Raw genomic sequence first — 13,086 nt, forward strand, 5'->3', positions numbered from 1 at the left:
CCTGGTGGACATCTCAAGCCCCATGACACTAGAAGCACACGTTTACAAGAACTATCACTAATGAATAGTACATATTTCGGTAATATCCACTATGATATTCACTTAGATATGAAACTAGACTACACGATTAGCCGAATTTTTCAAGAAATGTCACTCTCCGAATTAGAAACACTACACCAACTATGTGAATTAGAAAGAACACAAATACTACAATCACTTGCACTAGCAGTATTAAAAATACCCTACGCAGGATATTTACTATCAGGAAATAGATCAAATTTTTTAGACTATGAAGGAAACATTTTTTGGTTTTATACTTGTACCAAAAAAGTATCACCACTATATGTTTTTGGAGACAAACGATGCTATAAAAGAATCCCTATCTTTTATAAGAATAAAGTACATTTCGTTGACACACTTTCAAGAAGAACCTATTTCTGGGATACCGCAGTCCCATGTGGATCAGAAAATAGCCACAATGTAGTACAACTGAACCCTGATGAAGATAAATATTACCTTCTCACCCCATATCCCACATTAATGCAATCACTCAAACAATTTTCACCAGAAAGCATTCGCGCTATCGCTCGAAACCCAAATATAGACTTACAATCAATAGGAATATATTCAAAATCAGATATTCAACATCACATTAGAACACAACAATTCCAAGAATTATTAACACAGATGGACACAATACAAAGACAATCAATTGACCAAAACTTACGCAAACTTGCCGAAACCGCAGGATTTGCAGACATCTATACGCAAGACTATAGCGGATATTTTAAAGACATTAAAGATTATATATATCTAAACGGTGAAAAATACCGTCCCCAAGATATATCACCTATCAATATTTTTAGCTTTGTTACACTCAAGAATGAAATACTTGATTTTCTAGGATGGCCCTACTACATCTTAGAAAAATTAACTATTTTATACGCAATGTTTAACTTTATTGGATTTCTTTTCTCACTTTTAAAAGGAATCTACAACACATGTGCTATACACACACAAGTAAACAGACAAGCAAGTGTAGCACGCATACTATTTGCAGGATTTTTTGGAATTTTTTCTACATCAATAAACAAAATTCTTTTAGATGCACAAATAAAAGAATACAACACAAAAATAGCAACCAGACAGAACACATACGACGAAGAACATAACAATGTAGACACAACGCCAACAGCACCACAGTTACCACCCCTAGCACATAACCATCCATTATCCCTAGTCCCACGTAATTTTCGAAATTTAGCCATAACACATAATCAAAATTTTAGACCAACCATATCACAAAGTCCCATCCAACATATAATGCAACACCACTCACAAAATGAAAATACTTATGAACAAATTATAGAACAACCCCATACCACCGCTTTTCAGTCTCAAAATAATAATTTTTTTAGCCCACGATGAGCCGACAACTTGGATCCCTACACCGTTCAAATTCCCATCCAACCAACCTCACTACTCCAATTACAATAATACCACTTTTTGCTTTCCCGCCACCCGATTTCCCAACCAGTAATGTAACATCAGGCATGAATTCCGATACTAATTCACACATCTCAGTTTTATACTCCACCTCACAACTCAATAACCCGAATATTGAAACCCCCGATGAATTTGCCGACTCTGAACCATCTCCATCCAATAATTTTCACACCAACCCCTCAAATTTTTCCCAACCCCCTTTTCAACCAATACTACCAAATAACCCTGTTCCAACCAATTCTACACCCTCTTATGCTTCCCAAGTCACTCCAACCTATTCTTCACTTCATTCAGACCGATCATCTAATTCTCCAGATACCCCCCAAATCTCCCCAGAACTAGATAATTTTATTACCCTACAACAACAACCCTACCACCTTGACACCCCCACCATAAACCAAATTTCATCCACAATAGATTCATCCAACCCTTCTACCCCTACACCCTCTTCAGTTTATACCGAATCATTAGCACCATCATCCACATCTACTGAATCTTCACTCAGCACTAATAGAGCTTACCGCACTTTTAAAAGAAAGTTCCCCAACCATCCTTTCCCAGCAAAACCAGGAACAGCCCGTGAATATATAAATCATCCAAATCACACTAACACAAAAGAATTTTTAGCTATCACTTTACCCTCATTTCCACAATACACCTTAAACACACCTCACGACACTAACGAAACACGTAACTTTGTAGACGAACACGTTTTAATGCCTACACTCCATTGGACATCATATTATCATTTTACTAATCCCCTTTGCCTACCTTTATCTAACACTCACATCGATATAGAACGAAATAAAGACATGCTATATCGACTCACTACACCACTAACACCTAGACAATTTACTTACATCGGATATAAAAAATCACTAAAAACATACACTGCACCCCGAGCTAACGAATATACGCTAGAATATTACGATCATAACATCATAAGAACTAACCAGGATCAATTCTTAGACGATGAAGGCTTTGCTAAACCACAAATCACAGAAAAATTTTTCATCACAACACCATATATATTTACACTCAATATCTTTGATCGCAAATTTGACCACATCATCTCAGAAGCACTAACAGACACACAAGCATACGAAAGTTTTAAAGAACGCTTCCAAATATTTTCACTAACCTTTCATTTCCTTGCACCACATGAAAGAGATTTGCACTGCTCACACGATATTATGTTGCGTACTAAACAAACTCACACATATACATATTATCGTTTTATCCAAAATCACTTCGACCTACACACTCCCTCCAGACAACCACACCACCGTTTTCAATTCATCAATTCCAAATACACCTCACCATTCTTTCTTAACTTCACATATTGCATTAAAGACACTAACCTTCATGGTATTCTTCGAAATTATGATCCCATAACCCAAATGTATAATTTTTGTCCCATCACCAAGACCTTCAACGCAGAAGAATCCCGACCCTTCCTTATCCCACACGAGTTTGTTCAACCTATAGAAATCCCCATTTTAGAATTCATCCATAACACTAAATTCAATCACAAATTATATAATCTAAGCCAAAACACACCTTATGAATTTGCAGTTGGCACTGAAGAACTAACCACCATTAAAGCACTTCAATTGCTTTGGCCACTGCTTCAAACTAAAAATATCATCCGCATCTTAGCTAAATTACTAACAACTTCAGATCTCATCCACGACATCTTCCCCCACGGTTTCTTCCCCGACGACTAACAGGTAAGTATGAATTATACATATTATTAACAAATTAAAATAAAAATTAGAAACTAACCATTCTTTATCCATGTCTTATTTAGCATTTTAGCCTCCATCCAACGATCATCTGAAAAATTCACAAAAGAAAAATAAAAAATAGCAAACTTCTTCAAAACTGTTTAAAACCCTATTAATTTTTTGCACCAACAATTAAATAAATATAATACCAATGCAGTAATTTAATTTATAAATTTTTTCCCCACAAGCAATAAATTTAATTAGGATGAAAATTTGTAACTTAATTTTTCCCAACAAATAGCAGTAAAATTTGAATTTCTATGTAATAAATTGATAAGACGAAAATGCAGTACTAACATTTTGATATTTCCATTCATTCGCACAAACATTCTATCCACACTCGCACAGCTCGCCCACGACGAATTGTTTAAAATAATGAATTTCAGTTTCAAGTTTTCACACTCAACAACTCTAACACAAGATAACACTTTCAAACTTTCCTTTAACCCGGTTGGAAAGGAATTATATACTAAACAACACTAACCAACGCAGCTTACTAAACACCACAAATCATAGAATAACAGCATGACTAAGAAAAGGAAACCAACGGTACCCAAACCGGATTAACCCAGTTTAAAACTGGATAATTTATTCTTTTGAAGACTATTATAAAGTCTAAGAAAGAAATAATAAAACACAAAAAAGTCGAAAGACAAACCCATACCACAAACAATTTGATTTTTGGAAAAAGGACACAACCAACAAAACATAAGAAAAACCACAACAAATCCAACATAAAACGTTATCACATAACAGGACCTCTCACAAAAACCGCATGCAATCATACTCCCACTCCTGGCCTAACCCACCAGAAGAGGACGTCCTGAGCATGCTATAGCCGGCCTAACCCACCGCGCTACATCCACGCTTTGTGACACACACTCCTATTTTTAATAAGAGCTACTCAAGGGTGAGTAACTCTTCAAAATAACTGAACTAAAACAAAAAGCTTTTGTGAAAACAACTAACCAAAATCATAATTAAAAAACATTAAACTAATAAAAGTTTTATAAAATGTAAATTATATTATGCAATATATAGATCAGCATACAACACCAAGGACGAACATCCAAAGACAAAACGACCCCACCACACTCGAAAAAGAATGGCCAACCACAATCGATATGCCGCTCACAAACACAACTCAAAGGATTTAGAGTACGACTTGACTTCGCAGAAAAGGACTTCATTGAACTAGACCAATGACCACCTCGATGTTCAAGTATACGTACAGATCCGAGTAACCAGGCATCCCCTCCACGCGCAATCTCCACGCCATTCCCAGACAAGATCAAACACAAAGAAGTTCTCATCAATGAAACAGAAAAACCTGACATAGCCAACCATTCTGAAATCAGATTTGAGTTTGTTGCGAAAACCCAGTCGTTGTCATGAGAAGACACAACGATTGAACCTGGAACTTCTCTAACAAGAGAACCCAGAAGAAATATGATGTTCGCCAAATACCAACGTCCATCATCCATCCTTTGAATTACAGAAAGACTATTCTAAAAAAACTCTGTAAAACCCGGATGGGTGGAACCTGATCTAAACTACATTTTATGATTGGATAAATTAGATATTTTACCAATGTAAAGTATTTAATATTAACCAATCATGATCCATCTGACTAACAATCCACTTATTTGTAAGTGCTGAAATTACTTGTAATTTCAGCACCAGAGAGATTTGAATTTAACTTAGAAATTAGTTGAACTCTCCCGAGTACTTCAGCAGCCGCAATAAACCAGTATACCCTAGATCTATTGAGCCTAGCAGAGACCAGTTAAACAACCTGAGACTAGATAGTATAAGAGTAAGATTAGGATTGGTATTAGACTAAGAAGTTGCACGAATCTATCCGGCCGAAAATAAGATAGCGTGACGAGCAGACGGTGTACCCTATCCGAAATTACTCTATGAGTTATACCCATCGGTCCTAACTCAATTAGGTCGTATGACCCAATATTTGTTTGTTTAGACCAGACCCTTCCTACTATAGGACTGTTCTGCTCATTGACCGGTCAACAATTTTCACACATACCTCTTTCGATGATCGAAATGCTAGCCTTTAACACGTTTTTATACCACTAAGATTATTAGGCCCCGAGTTTATAATCAAAACTTTGTTCACCTGCGACCATTTCTCATCAAGTTATGGAGGTTTAGAAATTGTCAACTTTGTCAAAATGCTGGAATAATTTATGCGCACTTCGAAACACTATTTATAATTCAGGTGTAAGTAAAAACAAAAATAACACTTGTAGAAATTTAAAGTTTGCAAACATATCAAAAAATATATTACACGCAACGAATAACTTTTTCTGAAAATATTGTAATTGACGCTAAGCTAACCCTGGCAGTGTCTCGCATGATGTAGGATATCATGATCTCATCTATCTTCCTGCCTCTGATAGTCACATTCTTGGCCAGGTCAGTCACTGTGCCACCCTCACATAGCTGAATCGAGCAATACAACGAAGAACTATTAGAGAGTAAAAAACACTGCTCACTCATAAAAATCAAATTATAGGAAAAGACAGCTAAATTTTGGAGCAAATATTCAGGGAAACTCTCATCAAAAAACATGCAGTTTTCATAGCCCATGAATATTTATTTCCATAAATGTCAAAAAAAAAGTGTCGAATTAATAAGCTTTTCATGAGCTAAAGATATCATTGTAGCAGGTGATTTTACCTCAATCGCTATCCAAATCTGCTTTGGTATATCCCCAGGAACCGCCAGCGTCGTCACAGCCGGGCTAGTCCCTCCACCTCCGGTACCGAGCCCATTGTGTAGAAATGCCCCATAGAATTCGGGTAGATTGGGATGTCCGTTTCCCTTGGCCAGGACAGAGTACTCCGTGTCTATTTCTTCAGCCAATTCCGAGGAGTTCTCCATAATCTTGATGGCCACCAGTTTACCAGTAGAGCGAATACGCGCCTATAATACGAATGGTCTTCAAAAAAATTTTCACCGCAATTAAGTAAAGCTTTCGAAATGAAAAAAAACGATGTCAGGTCTTGTACCTAATTCCTTCAAATTTTTCATTTTTTGTGTGCATGCGAAGCTGCTTTTGACAACACCAGCCAAACATCAACAAGGAGTTTTATAAGGGCAGAAAACGTGAAAAGAGGCCGTATCAAAACAACTCTAAAAAGAGGAAATTTTCTAATCAACAAAAGTCAAACAATCATCCCCTTCCTGATTTAGAGTACATGAAGGCTTGTATCATAAACACAAACATTAACGAAAGAGCTTAGATTCAGCGGTTACAAATTTCTTGAATTCCGACATAGAACTTGGAAGAAGAAATTTTTTCTGAATATAATGGTAGATATGCAGATATAAAAACTTTAACATGAAGCACCAGAAACAGTGAAAGGACAGTTAACGAACTCATTTGGGTTACAGAGTACGGCCTGTTTTATCAAATGAAATACAAAAAAAATTCTGATCTACAAAAAAGAGAAAAAAATAAGCATTGAAAACATAGATGAAAAAACATAATGCAGCAGATAAATGGCATTGTCTAGACAGGTGACTGACATACGATCCGCGCTCTGCATTAATAATTTTTAAAAAATTGTTCAATCGTAGCCAGTATAAAAACAATCTGAATAAGATAGAAGTTCAAACTTATCCCCGAAATTTCTGAAACTCGCTAGTCGTAGGCACCCCTAATCGGTTTCAAAAATAAAACTTGAACTTGTTAACTTTAACTGCACACAAAACTGAACGTGTTCGATTCCAAAAAATTCGAAATGAGTGACCACGTATTAACATAGTCATTAGTTGCGTAAGAATTAAAATTAATCAAGAAATTTTGAAACGAATCTAAATATGTTTCTAGCAGGAAAAGTGAGAAAAAAACGCACCGTTCAATTTTTTCGTTCAAGTAACACACCGTTATGAGAATTTTTGAACTATTTATGAACGTAAGTAACGACTGAAAAGTGGTTCATTCAAAATCAATGCTAAATTCCGCATGAGCTTCCACTAGTGTACCCACACTTGGGGAAAAAACCGCCCTCGTCCATAGTTCCCCTGTTGGTTTAGAGCAAAAAGTTTCCCGTTCGAAATCTAATACCAAGATAATAACTCATTGCCAGTTTAACGTGTTGAACTATGTACTGTGTTGAAATATTTATCAAAAAAAATAATAAAATAACAAGGATAGCCGGTTGCTGTGCAAGTAGCACAGAATCTTCCAGCCATATTCATGAAAAGTACAAATATAAGTTCTTCAAATTAAGGTCGTATTTGTAGATGGTGTCATGTAAAAACTATACAGACGCGTGAAAAGTTAGTAAGTTAGGCATAATCGCCAGGGGATATCTTGAAAAAAAATAACAAACAAAAATAAAATAAAAACATTTGATTTTTTTCCTGTTTTTTTAACAACAAATTTTTCTCGCCATAGAAAAATCAATTATTTCAAATCTAAATAACCAATTTAACAAATTCTCATCACTTTATTTGGTCGAATTTAAACAATAAATCATAGAAAAATTAAAACGGTTTTTCTCGACACTGGGACTTTTTTGAATGTCGTTCGAAGCACGACTGAAAGAGCTTTTATATGTTATATCACTCAAATCAGTCCGATGATTGTTTGTGGTACCTGATTTTGATTGAAAAAAAAACTAAAAGACACCCGAATACAAAGTTTATCCCCATTTTCAATGGTCGGAACAACAAACAGACTAGCACCGCCAGCAAAAAGCCGAGTATATCAACATTGGGAGAACATAATTTGTTCAAAAACGCACCACTTGTTCAAAGCCTTTCTTAAAGACTAAGACGGCTTTACGCGCGCTTACAAAAAAAATCTGTTTTGAACAAAAATCTATTGCTTTATAATTTTACTGATGCAGTTTGAGAAGAATTGCTCAAATTTATCTCAACCAATTTAAAATTTCAGAAATTCATCTGTTCAAAAAAAGAAGACGTTGATGATAATGAACTCGAAAACAAAAAAAAACTACTGACTTTTTTTTGCAATTTTTGACTTCTAAAAAACTAATAACATCAAAATTTATCGACTGACAGGTTGTATGAAAAACAAGCCAAACGTAAAATCAGGTACATGTTCCCTATGGAATTCTTTAACTCCGAAAGGTGTTTTGAAAAACTTTTCAACGCTATTTTTGAAAAACATTTCCATTAACAATTAATTGATGAACAAGCTAAACAGCTATCGTTTTTCTCTATTACAGAAGAAAACTACAAACGTGGTATAAAAGGTGGACATTCGCAAGCAGTGCCAGATTTAGGATGGATTTTTCCTTACCCAAGAAGTTGGCATCCTCCGCTATTCAAAAGTTGGCATCCTCCGCTATTCAAATTTCGACCAATCGAACTCACAAAATTGCTACGCTCGCACCTGGCACCAAACAAAAACTATTTCGAAGGAGAGCAAATTAGAACAGTTAGATTTTAACAGTACTTTCGGAGGATCAATTTGAACGATCTAAAACTCGATAGATTATTTTTGCAAGCATAACATTGAAAACAAGGAAATTCTGTGCTGAAAACTTGCGAACACCTACGACTACGATCTGAAAACCAACTGATAATGAACACAACACCAACCAATCAAACATAGAGAAAAAGAACAGAACGATATTTAAGTGCCAAAAAACGAGCTTGAAAAAAACGAGATCGCATTTTTCAAGTGACGAAAGCCTTATTTACAAAACTTTTCATTCTTTTACTTAACTCACGAACCCAATTGTGTTGTTACTGAGAAAGTGTATAACTCGTATAAAGAACAAAACTCATAAAAGCATAGCCGAGAGCAAAAAAAAAACAGATTAATCATTAAACAAAGCTTTTAGATTTGGAATTTTTTCCTGTCAAAAAACTTTTGAAAAATTTATCAAACAATCCATGTAACAAAAAGCAATTTCGCCAATATAAGCTTCGCAGAAAAGAATTTAGACGAGCATACATACTGGAACTTAAATGGCATCAACCATTTAAAATGATGAGGAACTTGGTCTTGGCGTATTTTTATACCTTTTCCCCAAAAAAATCAGATAGCACAAAAACTCATCAAAATACATCAAATTGTAGTCGTGAACGACATTAAAAAATTTCCAGCACACAGGTGAAGCTTCGCTTTGCACTACTTGCGATACAAAATAAGATAGCCGCTCAGTCGAAAAAACAATGGAAAGTGTCAAAAAAATCTGAGCAGAAACCCTTTAGGCCAAATACCTGAGCAGAAACCCTTTAAGCCAAAAACATTCAAAAAGGACTTAAAAACTAAAAACGTTTTTTTGAGTCCCCTCCCTCAAAACACGCATACACGCAAACGAGATTTATTTCGATCATCAAACGAAGCAAAATGAGGCCACTAAGCTAATATAAAACAGGCCAAAACAAACAAAGCCCAAAAAAAAGAAATGAAACAAAAAAGTTGGTATATTAGAACATAGTATATTCGACACAGACGCGAAGTTGCACTTCCTATACAAAAGCAAAACAATGACCAATAACCTTACTGGGAAAAACTGCATGAGTAAATATTTGAGTCTATATAATTTCTTAAGTGACGCCAGCCAATTATGACCCATTAGCAGTACCAGTCAGTTTGAAAATAGAAATTTACCAATTAACATGCCTCAATTTATAGAGCGGACGCATTTTAACTAGTATAGAAAAAAGTTTATTAAAAACATCCGACCCAGCCCGGGTTTTTAACCCTCTTATTTTATAGCGGGTCTCCTTCCCTAACTCTACGCTACAGATCCATGATACCTTGAAGCTAAAGTGCTAATCGTAATATAATAGTCTGTGTTAATATCCTTAGCATTGACTGTACTTATTAGCTGGTTATTGATCTTGTGCACTTTCAAATTGAACAATAATATTTAGGACTTATTTTGGAAAAAAAAGGAGAGGTCATACTATCACACAAGCTTTGTTTGCGTAAAAACGATGGAAATTTGAAAATCTACCAAAAATTTTATAGTATTTCAACAGACGGAACCCTGAGATTTAGCCTGTAGAAAAATTATTTACGGGAAAAGGTCTAGTTTCCGGTTACAATACACTAGCTATCGCAAGTGTAGAGAAACTTTCTCGAGAGAAACTGGCTCGAGAAATTTTAGCTTGTTGGTCTAAATTCGAGCGAACAAAGCGAGCGGCGTGAAAGTTATTTTGAGCAATGGATTAAATGTTTACCTCAAGCAAAAAGTTTTAGAGTTCCTTTCAGCTCTTTTCCGGCAAAGCTTCGAAGAATCCATAAAATAGCCAACTGACATTTGGAAAAGAGTAATGAATGCAAGGAAACTGAAAAAAAACTGACTTGTTTTTTTCTTAAACTTTCAACTTTTGAGTTCCCAAGAAAAAAACATATCACCTTAAAGCTCTTTGAAATTGTAGAACAATTTATGATGGACAATTTTTTGTTATAATTAACCCAATTTGAAAAAAATGGATCAATAGGCAAAACTTATATTTCGCAGGGAAATCTGATAATTAATTTCCACTTTCGAAATTAGAAGTTGATCACGTTTTTCGTGACCTTTACACTTTTGCTGTTCAATAGTGGAGTTTGATTTCCTTTAAACAATGGAAATGCACTGAACTCGAAAAAAAAATCACCAGTCAAACTGCGAAGAATCAAAACTGAGTGAGAAAAAGTTTTAAAACTTTTTCCTGAAAAAAAAAAATCAGCAAGACCTATATAAGAGTACCCACTACGTTCATTACTCGTAAAAATATAACTATATTTATATTTAACTACGTAATATAAAAATTAGAGCTTATTTTTTCTTGAACTTATTATTACGACTTACAATAATCAGTATAGTTTATTGAAGTCAATAAAAAATTTACACACTATTTTCATTTTTTCCCTCTTTTAACGCAGAAAAACAATTTTTGAACAAAAATCATTTTTAGTAATTTTTTTTACTGTAGTTGAAGCCTTCTGTGCAATTGCATTGTAACTGGCTATCTATATTTTATAATGGGACCTATTACTAGTTGATAGCCAGAGCTAAGCATCCGACATTTATATTCCCTGTAACCACAAAAAAACCCACACAATCTACTCTGATAATCGAATTACGAAATCCTCGGAAACTGCGGCATTTGGCTTCGTACCCTATCCCAATCCAAAGTCACTTAACTTAATTACGTAACCATGGCGCCTAGGAAATTTCTACTATCACGCGTACTCAATCTTAGATAAAAGGTAGGAATGATGATCTTTAATGAAGCGCATAGTTTGAATCACACTATTTATTCGACGAATCTGCAAAAATTTGCAATTAAATTGGCGACTCTGTTTGAAAAAGATTACGTCATTTGGGCGCCTCCAAAAGGACCAATTCGGAAATCGCAGAAGACTACTACGCCCAAAAACTTACCGAATAGAAGGTAGTTTTTGAATGAAGGTTTTTTGTTTGATGAAAACTTGACAACTTAGTTCCTACCAAAACTGCGCAACCAGTGCGTGGTTCAAAAATACGAAGAAAAATGAAAAAATATTAATCCACCCTTCCCCTCCCCCTCAGCTACCTCTCAAAAAAATATTCCTATCAGCAGCAAAGACTCATTGGGGTTTACGAATTTTTTTTTTCATCAGTAAACCTTAAACTCGACATCAAATAGCAATATAGTAACCATTTATCTTAACCCGAACAAATTTTGCGGGCACTCCATGTTAGTAGAAAAACTTTTCTAACATTCCAAAAGATTCGTTTTCATGAAGGCTACTGCAATCTGCAATGTTCATACATTTCAATAAATATGATACCATCAAGCAGTTCAAACATCTTGTTTGTTGCTTTGCTATGCATTGCTTGATAGATTTATTTTACAAAATATAAGTATAGTAATAATTAAATCATAAGTATATAATTTTACGGACAAATTTTGAAAACAAAAGTTACCTCATGTTTCTCGACTCTGACTTGACCCTACCTTGTACACTTCTCCGTAAGTTCCTTCTCCGATCAGTTCCAGCACCTGGAACACGGACTCCGGGTCAGATCCAGGCTCCACCGCAGTGCCTGGAAGAGCCATGAGACCAGCGGGCGAGGGAACCCTCATGGAACTCATTTCGATGACAGGTGTCAATTAGGCACGCAACATGAATTCAGTAATGATGTGCTTTTCCAGTCACTCTTGATTAACTTGGAAATAGAAATAGAAATTTTTGAAATTAAATTTCAATATTTTCTCGCTCTTATGTGACAACGCTAATCAAAAATTGAGTGCAAACTAAATAAATTTATGAATCTCTTTTTTGTAGCACAAACTTATACAGGGAGTCTAATGGACACAACAATTCACGAAGACAAAGCTTGGACTAAAAATATAACGCTTTTTTGTGTTTGTTTCGTTTTGAGCTGTATTGGAATTTAAACAGTGGCCAATTCATAGCACTTTTTTTTGTTTTCAGAGGTAGTTTTCCCTCTGCGATGAAGCGATAATGGAAATGGTCCAATTTCAGCAGCCATATTCTATATAATAATACATAGCAAACTAGTTTCCTGTTTCGTTCCCATAGAAATCATACCTGCCGCACTGCTCGTTTTTCCTGAATTTGGTTGGAAAGGGAAAGATGAATGAGGAACAGAAGACGTTTCCTGTTTCAAAACATTTGAACAGCAAGTCAATTCCACCACTGAAACCATCTTGATTGAATATAGAGCTGAGACGTACATTGAAAATTGGCCCAAAACCGGTAGCCATGATTAATTACCTTAACAAGAAAGGTAATTGACAGATTTAACTAACGAAACTGCTTGCTTCCGCTTTCGGGTAGCTCAAA

General features: G+C 35.3%; 2 protein-coding genes across 2 annotated transcripts in view; both read right to left on the reverse strand.

The window, feature by feature from the left end:
- LOC134841539 (myosin-IIIb-like) overlaps positions 1–12,744 on the reverse strand; it is a 62,517-nt gene extending 49,773 nt beyond the window's left edge. The window contains exons 1-3 of the mRNA XM_063857572.1: positions 12,234–12,744; positions 5,991–6,236; positions 5,649–5,753 (exon numbers count right to left, since the gene is read on the reverse strand). Coding sequence (XP_063713642.1) covers positions 5,649–5,753; positions 5,991–6,236; positions 12,234–12,371 — 489 coding nt within the window. The 5' untranslated portion in view covers positions 12,372–12,744. The remainder of the gene's footprint in view (positions 1–5,648; positions 5,754–5,990; positions 6,237–12,233) is intronic.
- LOC134855741 (probable serine incorporator) overlaps positions 1–13,086 on the reverse strand; it is a 460,860-nt gene that overhangs the window by 399,381 nt on the left and 48,393 nt on the right. The window lies entirely within an intron of this gene.

This window comes from Symsagittifera roscoffensis, chromosome 1 (genome assembly GCF_963678635.1).
Source record: "Symsagittifera roscoffensis chromosome 1, txSymRosc1.1, whole genome shotgun sequence".
Lineage (NCBI taxonomy): Eukaryota > Metazoa > Xenacoelomorpha > Acoela > Convolutidae > Symsagittifera > Symsagittifera roscoffensis.